At 38.5% G+C, this 19,067-nt stretch overlaps 1 protein-coding gene across 1 annotated transcript; it reads right to left on the bottom strand.

Moving 5' to 3' along the window:
- Positions 1 to 1,014: 1,014 nt before the first annotated feature.
- Positions 1,015 to 16,486, bottom strand: LOC136258713 (centrosomal protein of 57 kDa-like). Its single transcript, XM_066052054.1, has 10 exons — positions 16,467 to 16,486; positions 15,940 to 16,159; positions 14,916 to 15,107; positions 12,861 to 13,240; positions 10,873 to 11,058; positions 3,920 to 3,997; positions 3,643 to 3,750; positions 3,505 to 3,591; positions 2,954 to 3,141; positions 1,015 to 1,551 (listed from the first exon to the last, which is right to left on the bottom strand). Exons 2-10 carry the CDS (start codon positions 16,148 to 16,150, stop codon positions 1,200 to 1,202), a joined length of 1,782 nt encoding a protein of 593 aa, XP_065908126.1. The 5' UTR covers positions 16,151 to 16,159; positions 16,467 to 16,486; the 3' UTR covers positions 1,015 to 1,199.
- Positions 16,487 to 19,067: the final 2,581 nt, after the last annotated feature.

The following is a 19,067-nucleotide window of genomic DNA, read 5'->3' on the forward strand; positions in this document are numbered from 1 at the left end:
TAGTTCGTATAATATCTCATGTTTGGAAGGAAGGGAGACTACTTGCATGAGTGATGAGTCCTCTTCTACATCAACAAACCATCTTTAGTGCAAAAATAACAGTTGCTTGCAGTATCTCCCGGTCCCGGTTTTACCAAGAAATCTCCCGCTCCCCTCCCAGTTTTACCAATACCCCGATAACAGCGTACCTGAGTATAATTTCTTTGTAATAATCTGCTTGTAATCGCTTGGTGTTTACTGATGTGCGAAATACTAATTGTCCACAAAAGGCTAATTGCATTACTGTAGGTCACATTGTGGTTGTAAACAACTGTCGGGTGTCTTACCAGTAAGACACCTGATACCAGGTTTCTTTGCAAATAAGAGACCTCCACACATCAAACGAAACGCTGCATACCATTGTCTAAGTATAGAAAACAGTCTCTAAAAGCTGTAATGCTTGCAAAATCTAAAATAAAGAAATTGTGTGTTTTACCTGTAATTTACTACATAATCTGACATAATTCTAGACACTGTACAATGTCAGATTACAGAGGCGACTTCAAAATCTAACAACCTCTCCCATTGAGCATAGGATTAGAGAGATTTGACTGTACATCAGTTATACAAGCAATATTATTTTATACTTGAATGCCAAACTATACAGTGGCTATTCTATTAGAATAGTCTCCAACTACCAAAAAAAAATCTATGCATAATTGCATTTAACATACAATATCAATGGTAATATTACCAACCAGTAACAGCCAAAATATTCATGAACATATTATGCGAACAGAAGATGATCAGTTGCATGTAGTCCATAGCTACACACCACAATAATGATAACACAAGATCTGTAAGGACCAACACTAACTTGTACTTGTTATTCACAACAAGTACTGCTATAGACTCTACAAGTAGCGTTCTGTATACAGGATGATTTAAAAATGTAATAAATTACTTCTTCTAACTGTGAAAATTGTCAAGTCATAACCATTCTCCATTATGAGTGATGCACGTAATTGAAATGTATGCTAGTAGAACCTTCTGACCATGAGAAAGGAACTAATCATGTTAATATGAAAAGACACAACATAATACTGAAAATGATTAGACAACTTCAACATTATCACACTATACTGACATAATTCCACACATCTTACAGATGATCAGATACAAAATATTTCATACATGTTGTACATGGAAGAGTTGATGGTCTAGTTCCAGCTGAGGTCATCTCGTTGCAATGTGTTCTGTAGAGATTTCATGTTGTACAAAAGTTTACGATTTTTCTTAGGAGTAGTAGGGCAGGATGACTGTTTTGGTTTAACTGTAGTTATAATTTCTACCTCTCCATCAGCAGGAATGGTGACTGAAGAGCTTCTACAATGAGTGGCAGGTCGTTTGTGCTTATGACGTTTAGACTGAGCTTTAATGATCGTGATGTGTTCACCCTTACTAGTCAGTCTGGCTTCAATCTTATACAATTCATCTTGCAGTTGTGATAGTTCCTCAGCACTGTCGACCCCACTTCGCTCTTGCAACACCCTTGCCAACTCTTGTTGTTCACTACAACAAAACAACAATAACAAGAGTGTCTTCATACATGTACAAAATTTCCCATGACCCAGCTATACACAGTTGCTCTTACATATCAAATAGTACAGTAGCACTGTTTAAGTGGGGGTTTCCCCAAAAATGATACGCGCCGCCTAAAATGCCACCTTTAAAAATCATCCTAGAGACATCTTACACCACGGAAATCACCTTTATGGAATACTATTAACCCATGCATCTAACATGAAATACAGCCTTAAAAACAAGAAAACACTTACCGGTGACTGGATAGAGTTTTAAAAAAATCTCCATAGCTTGAAATTTCGTCTCACTCACTCACTCACTCACCCACCCACCCACCCACTGACCACAGTAGCAAGCCTAGAGCCCAAACAAAGCAGCGCATGGTCACCATTTTACTCTACAACAATGGAATGTGCCCTTTTGGGGGTGTATGCACTGTGCACCTTGTCTTTCCTTTATCTTCAATCAGGTTGGTTGTCTTCTTTAAACATCGAAACCATACGGAGACATTAATTTTCCGTATCAACACTTTTCTGTAGTGTAGACACCACAAAATTATTTCAGAAAACACTTATGCTGCTGAAAGAGCAGGGCGCTTGTTGCACATGAAACATTAAGGCTGCTGAGTTGTCACTTTGACTTTTGCCATCACCTGGACTGCAATCGACAAAGAGATCTGTTACTTAATAGACGAACAGATACTCGACAGCTTGCTCCTCTGAACACACTGACTCAGCCACTCAGTGCTGGACAGCAAGATCAGCGAGTGATTGGATAGTATTTGAGTGGAAATTGTATTACTTCATCCTGTTAGTCGAGACTAAGCTCCAGAAAACTGAAAGAGTTTGTTCATTTAAACAACTTCTGGCCCAGGAGAATAGAACGCGGACCTTTGTACTGAGACAGGTCATAGATCTGAGCGCCACTGCTACTACGATCAAAGTAAGCTATACATGCTACTACGGGCCTATGTGCTTCCAATTTTGGCACAGTACAGCCTGTATGTACTTTAATACGCTGTACAAGAACTTAATAGCTAGCTCACAAGTTACACTATAACTAGCTGTGCTACAACAAAACAAACTAGTATTTTTTTTTAAATGTTAGTTTAGAAATGAAGTTGGGATCTATACAATGAAACAAGAGATGAATGATGGTATTACAGCATAGCTCAATGGGAAAGTCCCTACTTTGGCACATTAGCTATAATTTTGCTCAATGCCAAAGTAGAGACTTTCCCATCGAGCTATGCTGTAATACCATCATTCATCTCTTGTTTCACTACTTTTTATTGCATAGATCCCTACTTCATTTTTAAATTAACATTTTTTAAAAATACTACTGTATTTATTGGGGCCGTTTATCTACTGTACTACACCACTACACATACCATTGTAGTATGGTGTACTCCTCTTCAAGTTCCCTCAACATACAGGACAAATCTTGTTGAGATATTCCTCCAGTGAAGGAGCTCCTACACACTAGAGGTACTCTACCACACAGTGCTGGACTATGGGTCTTCATCAGTGACAGGATCCTCTGATAGTTAGCAGTGACCGAATGAGACTGACCTGTAGACTATAATGTATAAGAGTAACAAGTTATTCCATATTACAACTTAGAGATAATTTAGGAACAATGAAAAGAAAGAAGTCATTTTTATCTACGTAGCCATTTCAAACCTACATTGTAAGCATACCCACCTCTCTGTTTGGTGGTAGGTCTCTTGATACTGTTTGTGAAAAGATACTTATTTCCAAAAACAGTTATGTAGTTAAGTGGTACATATAACTAGTTATAATACATATGCAATGTGATATCTCAACAGTTGTAAAACAAAACATCAACACAATCACATAGCAGCAGCACAAAGCAGGAAGGTAGAGAACATGTTGGTGTGCATATGTTAATCACATGCAGGGTACATGTACAAATACTAACCGTTCCTACTACAAATGGCACATCTTGGTAGTTGGCTCTGTAGTGTATAGTGGAACAAGTAGTAGAATGTGGTCTGTGTGTGACCTTCTGTGAAGTGTTATAACAATGTGAATGTAAAAACATCATGTGTGAATGTACCTTTTGTCTATGTCTCTTCTTAGCAGGTATTGACAATCTTGGCTTTGATGGAATTGAGTGAGTTTTAGTGTGTTCTACATCATGTGATGACCTCTTGTTAGTGTTGTACTATGAACAATGAATACCAAACATACCATATGTACATACCTAATGTACTACATGTGGGCATACATCTGCGTGTACATGTGTGCCCCCATATGCACCATAAGCACACTCACGCACACACATGCACACACTAACACTTACTACAAATAGAATAACTACAAACATACTGTACCTGCTCATTACAGTCTTGTAATAGTTTTCTCTGATGTTTCTCCTCTAGTAACTTGTTCTCCATCATCTTCAGCCTCTTCTGTACAATAATTTAGTTGACAAAATCAAGACACACGATAGTGTGTCGTGCGGCCCAAGAAGCCGGCGCGCCACACCGTGAGTATATTAACAGGAAGAAAGAAAACGCAATTTTCACACCTATGTAGCTCTGTGATCCCTTATCCGATTGGAACCAAATTTGCTAGAGACGTGCCGCCCAGTTAGGGGAGTCTACATACCAAATTTGAAGAAAATCGCTCCAGCCATTTCCGAGATACGAGCGAACAAAATTTCGTTTTAATTTCTTCGTTTTTCTTCTTCTTCTTCTTCTTCTTCTTCTTCTTCTTCTTCATCTTCTTCATTTCGCACACTTCGCAAAATTCGCCATAAAACACGAATGCGTGCTCGGATTGGGCTGAAATTTGGTACACTTAAAGGGCTCATTAAGGCGGATCTCCGTACCAACTTTGGTAGGAATCCGATGAACATTCACGGAGTTATTACCGATTATTTGCGTAAAATAAGGTCGAAGGTCTGTCACGCCTACAGGGTAAACCCCTTGGAGGAATCAGTTGAAAATTGATATGTAGATGGAGCAACCATTGTAGGAGTGCCTTTTTGTGGTTTGAAAAGAATCGGGATAAAGACCATGGAGATATGACACAAAACCCAACCTGTGTCAAAATTACGCGATCGATTTTTATGAATAAAAAACTATTAGTTTTCGTGTCTACCAGGCAAACCGCTTAGAGCAACGAGCTGAAAATCAGTATGTAGCTGGAACAATCATCATAGAAAGTTATTGCAGTAGTACAGAAGAATCGGATTACAAATCACTGAGTTATGATTCGAAAGGAAACTACGTGCAGCAAATGCGAGATCGAGATACTCTAATAGAACAGTCACCCTAATAAAGCATTCAGCTGCATGTATAATTTACACAGTTATATTACATTGCAAGTTATTCTGTAGGGAATTCAGCTACAAACAAGTCACCCTGTAGTCAGATCAGCTAGAAGAAGGTACCTAATAGAGAATTCAGCTACAAAGAAGCCATCATGTAGAGAGTTCAGCTCAAATAAATCATCCTGTAGAGAATTCAGCTACAAACAAATTGCCCTGTAGAGAGATCAGCTAGAAGAAGTTACCTTGTAGAGAGTTCAGTTACAAAGAAACAATCATGTAAAGAGTTTAGCTGCAAACAAATCACCCAGTAGAAAGTTCCGCTATGAACAGATCCCACTATAGAGAGTTCAGTTAGAAACAAGTCATCCTGTAGAGAGATCAGCTAGAAGAAGTCACATTGTAGAGAGTTCAGTTACGAAGAAACAATCATGCAAAGAGTTTAGCTGCAAACAAATCACCCAGTAGAAAGTTCCGCTATGAACAGATCACACTGTAGAGAGTTCAGTTAGAAACAAGTCATCCTGTAGAGAGATCAGCTAGAAGAAGTTACCTTGTAGAGAGTTCAGTTATAAAGAAACAATCATGCAAACAGTTCAGCTGCAAACAAATCACCCAGTAGAAAGTTCCGCTATGAACAGATCACACTGTAGAGAGTTCAGTTAGAAACAAGTCATCCTGTAGAGAGATCAGCTAGAAGAAGTTACCTTGTAGAGAGTTCAGTTACAAAGAAACAATCATGCAAAGAGTTCAGCTGCAAACAAATCACCCAGTAGAAAGTTCCGCTATGAACAGAAAACACTGTAGAGAGTTAAGTTAGAAACAAGTCATCCTGTAGATAGATCAGCTAGAAGAAGTCACTTTGTAGAGAGTTCAGCTACAAAGAAACCACCATGTAAGAGAGTTCATATGCAAACAAATCACCTGTAGAGAGTTCAGCTAGGAACAAGTCACCCTGTGCAGAGATCAGCTAGAAACAAGTCACCCTGTAGAGAGTTCAGCTAGAAGAAGTTACATTGTAGTGAGTTCAGCTACAAAGAAACTACCATGTAGAGAGTTCAGCTGCAAACAAATCGCCCTGTAGAGAATTCAGCTACAAACAAATCACCCTGTAGAAAGATCAGCTAGAAGAAGTTACCTTGTAGAGAGTTCAGCTACAAACAAATCACCCTGTAGAGGGTTCAGCTAGAAACAAGTCACCCTGTAGAGAGATCAGCTAGAAGAAGTTACATTGTAGAGAGTTCAGCTACAAAGAAACTACCATGAAGAGAGTTCAGCTACAAACAAGTCACCCTGTAGAGAGTTCAGCTAGAAGAAGTTACATTGTAGAGAGTTCAGCTACAAAGAAACTACCATGTAGAGAGTTCAGCTGCAAACAAATTGCCCTGTAGAGAATTCAGCTACAAACAAATCACCCTGTAGAAAGATCAGCTTGAAGAAGTTACCTTGTAGAGAGTTCAGCTACAAACAAATCACCCTGTAGAGGGTTCAGCTACAAACAAGTCATCCTGTAGAGAATTCAGCTAGAAGAAGTTACATTGTAGAGAGTTCAGCTACAAAGAAACTACCATGTAGAGAGTTCAGCTGCAAACAAATTTCCCTGTAGAGACAAACAAATCACCCTGTAGAAAGATCAGCTAGAAGACGTTACCTTGTAGAGAATTCAGCTACAAACAAATCACCCTGTAGAGAGTTCAGCTAGAAGAAGTTACATTGTAGAGAGTTCAGCTACAAAGAAACTACCATGTAGAGAGTTCAGCAGCAAACAAATTGCCCTGTAGAGAATTCAGCTACAGACAAATCACCTTGTAGAAAGATCAGCTAGAAGAAGTTACCTTGTAGAGAGTTCAGTTACAAAAAAATCACCCTGTAGAGAGTTCAGCTAGAAACAAGTCACCCTGTAGAGAGATCAGCTAGAAACAAGTCACCCTGTAGAGAGTTCAGCTAGAAGAAGTTACCTTGTAGAGAGTTCAGCTACAAACAAATCACCCTGTAGAAAGATCAGCTAGAAGAAGTTACCTTGTAGAGAGTTCAGCTACAAACAAGTCACCCTGTAGAGAGTTGAGCTAGAAGAAGTTACATTGTAGAGAGTTCAGCTACAAAGAAACTACCATGTAGAGAGTTCAGCTGCAAACAAATTTCCCTGTAGAGAATTCAGCTACAGACAAATCACCTTGTAGAAAGATCAGCTAGAAGAAGTTACCTTGTAGAGAGTTCAGCTACAAACAAATCACCCTGTAGAGAGTTCAGCTACAAACAAGTCACCATGTAGAGAGTTCAGCTAGAAGAAGTTATATTGTAGAGAGTTCAGCTACAAAGAAACTACCATGTAGAGAGTTCAGCTGCAAACAAATTGCCCTGTAGAGAATTCAGCTACAAACAAATCACCCTGTAGAAAGATCAGCTAGAAGAAGTTACCTTGTAGAGAGTTCAGCTACAAACAAATCACCCTGTAGAGAGTTCAGCTAGAAACAAGTCACCCTGTAGAGAGATCAGCTAGAAGAAGTTACATTGTAGAGAGTTCAGCTACAAAGAAACTACCATGTAGAGAGTTCAGCAGCAAACAAATTGCCCTGTAGAGAATTCAGCTACAAACAAATCACCCTGTAGAAAGATCAGCTAGAAGAAGTTACCTTGTAGAGAGTTCAGCTAGAAACAAGTCACCCTGTAGAGAGATCAGCTAGAAGAAGTTACATTGTAGAGAGTTCAGCTACAAAGAAACTACCATGTAGCGAGTTCAGCTACAAAGAAACTACCATGTAGAGAGTTCAGCTGCAAACAAATTGCCCTGTAGAGAATTCAGCTACAAACAAATCACCCTGTAGAAAGATCAGCTAGAAGAAGTTGCCTTGTAGAGAGTTCAGCTACAAACAAATCACCCTGTAGAGAGTTCAGCTAGAAACAAGTTACACTGTAGAGAGTTCAGCTAGAAGAAGTCACATTGTAGAGAGTTCAGCTACAAAGTAACTACCATGTAGAGAGTTCAGCAGCAAACAAATTGCCCTGTAGAGAATTCAGCTACAAACAAATCACCCTGTAGAAAGATCAGCTAGAAGAAGTTACCTTGTAGAGAGTTCAGCTAGAAACAAATCACCCTGTTGAGAGTTCAGCTAGAAACAAGCCACCCGTAGAGAGTTCAGCTAGAAGAAGTTACATTGTAGAGAGTTCAGCAGTTTAGCTGCAAACAAATCGCCCTGTAGAGAATTCAGCTACAAACAAATCACCCTGTAGAAAGATCACCTAGAAGAAATTACCTTGTAGAGAGTTCAGCTACAAACAAATCACCCTGTAGAGAGTTCAGCTACAAACAAGTCATCCGGTAGAGAGATCAGCTAGAAGGATCACCTTGCAGAGAGGTCAGCTACAAAGAAATCACCCTGCTTCATCTTTTCTTCTTCCTGTAGTAAAGAAAAAATGGCAGGTTAAAAAGCCCTAAAGCCGGCCACAGGCCGGCTTTGGGGTATACAAATACAAAAAGAAGTGAAATCTAATCCAAAACAGCCAAGCTGTAAAAAAAGAGTGCGGCCCTGAGAAAGGCTATGGTGAAAAAAGATGTGAAATCCAAGGTGGCGGCCAAGAAATGGCTGTGATGGTAGGTTAATGGTAAAAATTTTAATAACAACAATTCAGGTGAATTTGGTGCCGCTTGGTCTTGGCACAAAATTCACTTGAATTGTCGTTATTAAAATTTTTACCATTAACCTACCATCACAGCCATTTCTTGGCCGCCACCTTGGATTTCACATCTTTTTTCACCATAGCCTTTCTCAGGGCCGCACTCTTTTTTTACAGCTTGGCTGTTTTGGATTAGATAATAATACAACTTCTCCTTATAGGCTTGGCACAGTATCAGTAGCTCATAAGAACCTTCAGCAGTGCTTATAAGCTCCAGCATGAGCTCCATAGAATGTTTATGTCATATATCACAGGCATTAATGTCACTATATATCATATGTCACTATGTAACTTGTTCTAGAAATGATCTAGCAAAACATGTTTTCCTTGGTGAATTTCTGCAAAACGGCCACACTTTCAAGAGTATAATTCACATAGTTTTTTGGTCCCAATATTCAAACTTATACATTAAAGTAGCCAAATTTGTGTGCTATTTCTTTGTCACGACATAAATGGGCCACGACATACTATGCATGGGATTTAATGTCATATGTGACCGGCTGAGCAAAAACCGGCTGTTTTCGCACATTCCATGAATTCCATATTTTTTGCATCTCTGTAGTCTATAGTAACAAGAGTGGACAGCCAAAGTTTCAGCCTTTTATGATGAATGATCTTACCTGACAGTTAGAACAGTGATAACTCAGCAACGATACGGGGAAATAAATTACAGGTGCTTAGATAATCGATCATAACTCACGACTGAAACAAGCTACAAAGATGGGACTTAGCTCAATCCATGCACCATGAACTGGCAAATTTGATCAAGGTATAGTCTTTCTCTGTACTCCTCCATGTTGACAAGAAGAAGGCCATTCCAACTAAGAAATGGTGAGGGTGAACATTGTTTTTACCACATTGTAAATAAACACCCTAACTTGCTTATCCTTTGCTGTGCGAACGCAAAACAAAAATTTTCTTACTCTCCATAAACAGGCAAACCCATTGGTATATGGTTTTCATTGATCTGAGCTTAATTCAGTGCGTACAAATGCGATTAAAGCATGCGTAAAAATTTCATGTAGCATGTGTATTTTTACCCAGTGTATTTCAATACAGATTTATGACAAAATTGAAATTTGCAAAAATGGCCAGTTTTTGCTCAGCGGGTCACATATATCATATGTCACAACTACATCCCTACATGGATGGTACTGTACTGCTAGGTATTGTTAAGTGGGAGGGGAGGCTATTGCCCTAAGTACTTCTTGCAGGATCCATCATTGTTTACTAAGGAACTTGTACACATGTACACATGCAGTGTCATGCAAGTATAACTTGAAGACAAAATGAAACATCGGTAAGTACATCCTTTCCACAGGCTTCTCTGGCTTAACCATGGCAATTGTATGTAACTACAAAAGAAAAGGTGATGGAGATACTCTAATAGAGTATTCAATAGCTACAAACAATACAGTCTTTGCAACACCATGAGTTCAAATCTTGATTGATTACATAATTATGCAAAAATAGGATCTTTAAAATGAATGTTCAGTTTAATCTACGTGTACCTGCACACTCCAGAAAACTGATCTAAAATGCATGCCTGGCACAGAACTCTGTAATTTTTGAAGTTGAGTAATTGAATTCCTATAGCCTAAAACTATACAATGGTCAAAAGTCTGTTCACTGTGCTACTTGGAGAAGTTCAAATGAACACTGTAGTTAGCAGCTTACTAGTTACGAAGCGACGAACAGTGACTTGCATTTCCATGTTTCAAAGTGCTAAATTTCGATTATGGATTTAATCACGTGAACCATATATGGCCTGATAGAAAATTTAATGGAGATGGAACAGAACTTGTCACGAGATGGCAAGAGCAACCACCATCGAGTTATGGATCATTACATATGTAAAGGGTCTACATGCTTCTTTAGCGAAGAGATACTTGCATGGATAGTTTTAGCCTCACCGTTTAGCATTAAGGTAAAATCCTAGGAATCATTTTAATAGAATGACATCAGTTGTAGCCACAGGGCACATACCTAATGTCACTATGCATGTTCGTATTCTGTAAACACACCCCCAAAAAAGCTCTACTACGCAGGTTTAAGCATTAAACAATGGATAGATTGAATATCTCATCATAAAATTGAGTGCACTAAATCAAGTTTACATGTAGCTACAGAATTACGCATGTCTTCTGGAGGTGCCAAAAACATTTGTAGAAATACTTCCATACTTTTCAAAAGCCCAACAAAAACCAAGAAAGAGTCATTCAAGATGTTAATTGTCTCCACTGAAAGCAAGTGGCAAATTTATTTGTGATATTTTGTACAGTGCCATTATCTCACATAATGCCTGCTCACAAATTATACATACATGTACATAGCTACCTCAGTCTGAGACTGTGAACTCAACAGTCTCTGATGTTCTTGTTCTAGTGACTTTAACTTTATGATCAAATCATCTCTAGCATTAACACCATTGCTATGGTTACTGACACCTCTTCTGTGTCTTGATGATAACGTTGATCCCTCACTGATCTTTGATGATGTTGATATGGCTGGATCAACACTGACCTATGACATGTACATAAACAGCTAAACAGAAAACACATATACCTGTAGGTATGCATGTATGTAATACATACAAATAATTTTATACTACTGTTTTTAATGTACTCTAATGTAAAGTTAGGCTTGCACGAACATGTGGGATTTTGCAGATCCAGTAGTATGTTTAAAAGAAGACTTGTAATGCTGTTACTGGTGTATTAATTAACAAGCCTTAATATGGCAATTGCAAACAATTTCTTTACCCAAGCTACGTACAAAGGTAGCATTCATGTTGTTTCTCATGTCCCACAAACAAATTAACTTTGGCATGCATACATCCTTACATACGTACAAAAGAATATCTAATCACTAAAGTAAAAGTCTTATTTTTAGTATGGTAAACATGCATACTATAAGTGTATGCCAAAACCTGCTGTTTAAGGTGAAGTAAAGTGTTGCTGAGAGAAAACAAAGAAAATTGGGGCTTGCATGGCATTCTGCTTGCCACCACTGTATCATCTGTGTTAGCTTCCCTTGCTGCTAAAATGAAACATGGAGAAAGCTAGAGGTGAGCTGGCCACTCAGTTCAGCCCTTGCTAGCAAGCCTACAGGCTGATTAGGTCATCAATTTAACAAGTACACAATTTTTTTTGGAATTTTCAACTAGGGTAGGGTCCCATAGTACACCAATAAAAAGTACCGAAACAAGCTGGAGCAGTCCATGATATTAAATCACAGTAAAACAATAAGAAGTGTTATATCCCTACTGTGCTCAAGATACCATAATGGAAATGCACAGTAGGGATATAACACTTCTTATTGTTTTACTGTGATTTAACATAGTGCGCTACTCCAGCTTGTTTCAGTACTTTTTATCAATGTGCTATGGTCCTTACTCTAGTTGAAAATTCCAAAATTTTTCGTGTACTTGTTTGTAAACTTTTTTTTGTAAATAATTATTATGACTGGTGAACCCACGCATACAGCATCTGAAATGGCACCGCGCACCCCAGCTACGTATATCAATTATCATCTGAAAAGCTATTACGCTTCATTGTAAACTATATTCAACCCGTTACACAGCAGTACGAATCAAGAACTGTTTGAAAGCACCTCTGCAATCAAACTAGTCACTATGAAATATAGGACAATTTCCGTTATGACGGGAAGCCATCATGTGCTACCACCAAATCAACACTTTTCGCTGTCAGCAAAGATGAATGGAACACAAAAGAGGACACTGGTAAGTCCATGAAGAATGCACTGTATGTACTGCGGTATGTCAAAAGGCACCTTTCGGGCCAAAGCAATGTCGAACAGTGAAAAAATCAAGCCCATATATCTTAGCCGTTGTCAAGTTACGCTTGTCTGAAAGCATCAGTAAGTCAGTCAGTTACCCAGTCAGTCAGTAGAAAATACCAATAATTATATTAATTTTTAATTCTGTAAAAACTTGTTGAAAGCATTTCAGGTCGATTTGAAGGCTTGTTTGGGTTTAGTTTTGCCTACCAATACTGCCCCATCATAGTCTGGGAAAAGCAAGGGTAGTTTTGGGTAATGCTTTTTCATGGGCCATGCCTTCTCCTTTGTGGTCCCCACTATATGGTACGGTATGATAATCGTTTCATAAACACGGAGTCTTTCTTATGCACTCCCTTCACTAAACTCACATTAGCACACACAGCTTTTGGTTCGGCAAACAAATTCCTCCAGAGTATGTGGAAATGACAACATGCTATTTGTAAAATCATGCAATCACATTTTAATCACAGTGCCAAACATTAAACCCATTAATGGGTATTATACAGCTTTGGTCATTATAATACCTTATGTTGATGGTGATGTTCCTGTGACTTCTTTAACAGTTCTCTTTCATGTTGTTGTTTAGTTATCTCCATCTGATGTTTTAATAGTTTGTGTTGTTCAACAAGTTGGGCCTGTTCCCTCTTAACATCTTCACGTTGTCTCTCCAGTTCTCTTTGTTGTTGCCCCCTAAATCTTTCTTCTTCCAACTGTCTAAGTTTATCTTCATGACCTTTACGTCTCTGTTGGTTAGTCAATTCTTCTTCCAATAACTTGGCTTTGTTTACTGCCAGTTGTCGGTCAGACTCAGCTTGTCTGATCTTACTACGTAATTGTTCCAACTCTTGACGTTGTCCCTGGAACTGATCATTAAATGATTGTAGCTTCTTCTTGAGCTCCGTGTCTAAAAATATTCATGTACGAATCACATTTGCACAATTCAAATAGATTACATGTGTGTGTGTGTGTGTGTGTGTGTGTGTGTGTGTGTGTGTGTGTGTGTGTGTGTGTGTGTGTGTGTGTGTGTGTGTGTGTGTGTGTGTATGCACACCTGCATGTGTAGTGAAAACAACACACCAACCCACTCAATACTACCACAAAAAATGGCTTCTAATAAATGTAGTTAGTAATGCAGTCAGTAACTTTTCAAATAGGTACAAGTACAAAGAAAAATTTGGAATTTTCAACTAGAGTAGGGACCATAGCACATCGATAAAAAGTACTGAAACAAGCTGGAGTAGTGCACGATATTAAATCACAGTAAAACAATAAGAAGCGTTATATCCCCACTGTGCATTTCCATTATATAGCTATGGTATTAAGGGCACAGTAGGGATATAACACTTCTTATTGTTTTACTGTGATTTAATATCATGCACTACTCCAGCTTGATTCAGTACTTTTTATCGATGTGCTATCCATTTTGTATTCAGTACCAGCCAAAGATGCGTAGCGAGAGCCACATTCGATAAAAGAACTCTTTATTTTTTTAAATAAGGGCAGCAGTGGGGAGAATTGTGCAATGTTAAATAGATTTTATTAATTGCTATTAATGACACAGAATATGGTTATTAGGATTGTCTAAGGGCGTGCCAGCAGATGCGGTTAATATGGTCCCTACTCTAGTTGAAAATTCCAAATTTTTCTTTGTACTTGTTTGTTAACTGTTTTTGTAAATAATTATTATGACTGGTGAACCCACGCATACCGCATCTGAAATGGTGCCGCATGCCCCAATTATCGTCTGAAGAGTGAAGTATCCATTACGCTTTGTTTTCAGCTATATTCAACCCGTTACGCAGCATTTTTGAATCAAGACCTGTTTGAAAAGCACCTTTGCGCACCGAGACGCATTCCGAAAGAAATGATGCCACGCGCCTCAGTTATATTAATAATCGTATGAAAAGTGAAGTATTCATTACGCTTCGTTGTTGGCTGCGTCCAACCCATTACACAACAGTACGAATCAAGAACTGTTTGACAAGCACCTCTGCTATCAAAATAGCCGCTATGAAAAAATGGACGATTTCCATTATGTGAAGGGAAGCCATCACGTGCTATCACCAAATTGACACTTTTCGCTGTCAGCAAAGATGAATGGGACACAAAGGAGGACACTGGTAAGTCCATGAAGAATGCATTGTACGTACTGCGGTATGCCAAAAGGTACCTGTTGGGACGAAGCGACGTCAAACAGTGAAAAAATCAAGCCCGTAGCCTTAGCCATTATCGAGTTACGCTTGTCTGAAGGCATCAGTCAGTTACTCAGTCAGTAAAAAATTCCATTAAATAAATTACTTTTAAAATTCCGTAGCAACTTGTTGAAAGCATTTTGGGTTGATCTGAAAGCTTGTTTGGGCTTAGTTTCACCTAACCAATGCTACCTGATCATCATTTGGGGAAATTGAGGCTGTTTTTTGGGTGATATTATTTCGTGGACCGTGCCTACTCCTTTGTGGTCCCTACTATACACTACTATCGTAGTGTATGATGGGTTGATTGGTGTTAACTAAAATCCTAATATCATAGTCACCGATATTGCATATACATGTATACACTAGTACTACAACTTAACGTACCCTCAGTGGACACCTCAGAGGCAACACTGTACTGGGATGACTTGTTTAGTTTTTGCTTGACAGATTGTGTTTGTTGTTGTTTATGTTGTTCAGCTTGTTGACCTAGATGACGGAACTTTTCTGCAGCAGCTGTCCTCTCCAGCTCAAGTGATCGTATTTTGTCTTGTAATGCCTTCAATGCCTTGATCATTGCTATTAGCATCCATTAGTTATAAATAGGCATATATTGTACACATGTGTTTACTAGAGTAAATAAATGTGTCATGTGTTTTTGTTTGCATGATAAATATGTAAACAAATGCTGTATATAAAACTGAACTACATATGTACACATTTCTAGTGATGCACGAAGCACCTCTGTAGTTGCAATGCAATATACTATATTTTTTTGTCATGAGTGTACACTATATCTTTTGTTATAAAAACCTGCAAGTTTAATAAGCATGTGTATGCTAGTTGGCTTTTCTCCATGTTATACTTAAGTTTCTTAGGGTACCCTCTGCTGTAGGTAACTGTCCATAATTTATTTACCCACCTATAGCCATTTGTCCCCATATAAAACTGAGGCGTGCACACACGCGAAACACAGTTATTACTACCCAGTGAACCAGCACTGGAATGTCTGTGCATCACTCCGACACGTGAGTCCTGTGCAAATCTTCTCGGGACAGGACTATAGTAACCTGCAGGAGGTCTAACAGAAAGAGGCCATAAAACTCAAAGTTGCACAACGACCCCAACAGTACTAAGCAAGACAAAGCACCCCAGTTTATAAAAAAGAGGTACATATGTACTCTCTCATATCACAGCTATATGGACACAAGACCACCAGGTCCCCAAATATATAGCTGGCTAGACTGGAGCAATGTGAGTAATTTATTTTTGCTCAAGGAAACAACACAACTTGGCATGCCTACCCAGGTATTGCATCTGTGCAGGAAAATCATACTGGGGCAGGGCTAGTAACCCACAGGAGGACTGTACAGGTCTTACACATGTACATACACAGTCATATCACATGCACCTTGACTATTAGTAGAGGTCCCAGAAGCCTCTCTGTCCATAACATCTTGATGTGACTCCAGTACATCAGCTAGTGGCCTAGCCTGCTGCACAAATCGGTCTGGCTTCTCATGAAAGTATAGTGATGACCTCATAGTACTAGTAGATAACATGGACAAGTTGGATACTGCATCCTCATTGGTTGTGTTGTACACATCTTGTGACATCATCATTAACAACCCCTACAATGACACATACAAATACAGGATGAAATTTACAGAGATATTAGCTTTGCTTTAAAAGGTTGTGAAGGAAAACATCAATCATTGTGAAAGAAACATACGCAAAACTCCTAGCTAGTGATTAAACGATCCCAGGCATACTGTATAGCGGGTTATTTTTGAAGCAGAAAATTTCACACAAGAAGCAAAATCTGAATTTCGAAGGATTTCAATTTCAAAGAGTGCATATTTTAAAGGATTTCAAATAAACAGAAATTCGAGTCACAAATTATGAAGATACGTGAATGCTTGCCAAAAACTGACTTACTGATGGAATAATCTCCACCCCTGTGCACTAGAGAGAAGACTGGGGGAATATCAAGTGGAGCAAATTCACTGGTTTGATCGCGCTCAATTGTAGCTAGCCATCTACCATCATGAGATTCTAGAGCAGACTACATCAGTTCCCATTCTGGATTATCTGTTTTCTGGCTATTGGTACAGTAATGATACAGTTTACCCATTATCATCAGTAATACTGAGCTGAAGTTCGAGGAAAACACAAGCAAATCACCAAAAGTTGGACCGTTACTTTCACTTGTGGGAATTTATTTTCGAAGAACAACCGGATGTGGAAATTTACTTTCGAATAGAAGGGCCTCTTTAAAATATCCAAAAATAAAAACCCTTAGAAAATTACCAGCTATACGATAGCATGTGCCAATTTTGTTTGGTCACCATTATACATTACTATTGGTCTGAATCCCAACAGAAAATTGCTAGAATTTCATAGCCTTTTTGGATCCCTAGTGGATGTTAATAATCAGGGTAGCTAATTGGTGATATTGTTAACCCATTACTCAAACATTCAGAAAATAAACAAACCTTCAAAATGTTCTACTGTCAGAAGCCCATTAACACCACAAGGTACGTTTAACTAGTAAAACACACATTTGTTGATTATTTTGTAGCATTACCTTATTCAACAAACCACTTATTGGATCTAATTTGTGGTGCATTTTATTGGCTTCAATGACCAAGGTATGTTATGGCTTTTGATAAAATTGTGAGTGAATCTTCACGACTGAGCATGATTTTGTTACACGATTAAGCATGATTTTGTCGAAACAAATCCACTAGCAATGACGGTGTGGATACAGTAATGAAGAATGCTACATCTTGACGTGTTCTGACATAGATCTATGGTTCTGAAAACACTATGGAGTTGTGCTTACAGATGATACAAAGGCATTATAACCAATGAAACCATGTTAATGCTGTTTTTACCATTTAAATGTCGCACCTTCAATAGTAGCTGCACTCAAGTGGTACAACAATTGGTATTGAAAATAAGGGCTGCAACATCGTTTTCAAGCATCGAGTGGTGGCAAAATTCAAACAGTCGCCGCATCAATATTTAGATCCAAGGTATAAACACTGTGGCATTAACCAAGTAAGTATGGTAAGTGTAGAAGTTTTCTGTTTTGTTTTGTTTTGTCCAAGGGATTTTTTCCTTAGATTTTAGATTGGCTGCTATCTAAAATCCCCACTCAGAATTCGTAGCTTGATCAGGTGTAACAAATGAATAACAAATCTTGAATACCCCTTTAAATTTTTTGGTGTTGGTGATCCACAATTTTTTAAAACCCAAAATAACCTATTAAGCAGTATCAGGGGTACATCAAATCCTACAGACAAGGGAGCATAAACAGCAAAATTCAATCATGGCTCCATATAAGTTACTTTTTAAAAACAAATCCTAATAAGGATATTATGTGGAGGCGCATGCTTGAGTACGTCACGTTTCTGCTGCAACAAAGTGAAGCTATGGAAACAAACTTCTATGGCACAACGGAGGAACAGACTTAGCAGAACAGTCTTTCTACAGCTAGTCGATAATCACGCAAAATTACTTCATTTGACCATTCTATTCCAAGCTTTACCTTCAACTTGACGATATTCCTATCAAAGCAGTTTTTACTACCTTCACACAAGATCAGATGATGGAGTAGCAGCTCATTCAGTGTATTCCCATTGCACATAAGAATAGTCCAATTATATACATAGTAACACTGGATGCCATGTTTGAATTTCACCCATAGTATTGGTAGTGTACTGAGATACACACTCCTTGTCCATAGGATTCGATGAGATACTGGTGGTATATAACTATGACCATAAAAAATCATGGATTATTTCAAGGCTACACTGAAATAAGGCTGAAATGTCCACTAGTTGATCTCAAATATATGTGGCCTCTCTTGTTTTCATGTTTTATTTCTATGATCCCTAATACAACAAGGAAGGATGGCCACATGTCATCATGTTCAAACCAGAGGGTCATGCGGGTCAGCAGTAGTGACCCAGTTTCAGTGCTTACAACAGCCTTATCAGTACAACGCACTGGCAAGTCTTGGCACCTGGAATCAAACATCATCAGGCTATGACTGGTGAGCAACCTCCTCTGGTTTCTCATCATTTTGCAAGCCGTCAAGCACACATAATCCTAAACAAAACTGTGTACCACTCCACAGCAAATCAAATATTACAATGTGTCAACTATAATACACTCTAACTCAGAGTCCTTTCCTTGACTGATAAAATACAGGGTGTGGTTTAATTAGAAACAACAGCCAGTTTTGCAATACATAAAATGACAAATTACATGGCATCATGTAATGATATTATACAGTAGGGCAATGTAAAAAGTCTGATTCTCTAACAATGTATTGTTTGAGCGTTCGTAAGGAGGGAACGTTCTTTCTTACTAGCAGCTTTGCCAACAATACACTACACAATGTTCACACAATTACCACTAACCTTGACACACAACTCTGCTGACCTCTTTAAGATAACGTACTGTTGATATTATGAGGGTAACTTAAATCATAATTTTTTTTAAATTAATCTCGCCCGTTTCCATAATAAC

Source organism: Dysidea avara, chromosome 6 (assembly GCF_963678975.1).
Source record: "Dysidea avara chromosome 6, odDysAvar1.4, whole genome shotgun sequence".
Taxonomy (NCBI): Eukaryota; Metazoa; Porifera; class Demospongiae; order Dictyoceratida; family Dysideidae; genus Dysidea; species Dysidea avara.

What these genes read in the sequence shown, in the direction of transcription:
- LOC136258713 (XM_066052054.1), bottom strand. Translation starts at nt 16,150, where the DNA reads ATGATGATGTCACAAGATGTGTACAACACAACCAATGAGGATGCAGTA. An exon ending in CTCTGAGGTGTCCACTGAGG is followed by an intron (nt 13,241 to 14,915) that starts GTACGTTAAGTT and finishes GAATATTTTTAG; the next exon opens with ACACGGAGCTCAAGAAGAAG. An exon ending in GAGTACACCATACTACAATG is followed by an intron (nt 1,552 to 2,953) that starts GTATGTGTAGTG and finishes GTTTTGTTGTAG; the next exon opens with TGAACAACAAGAGTTGGCAA.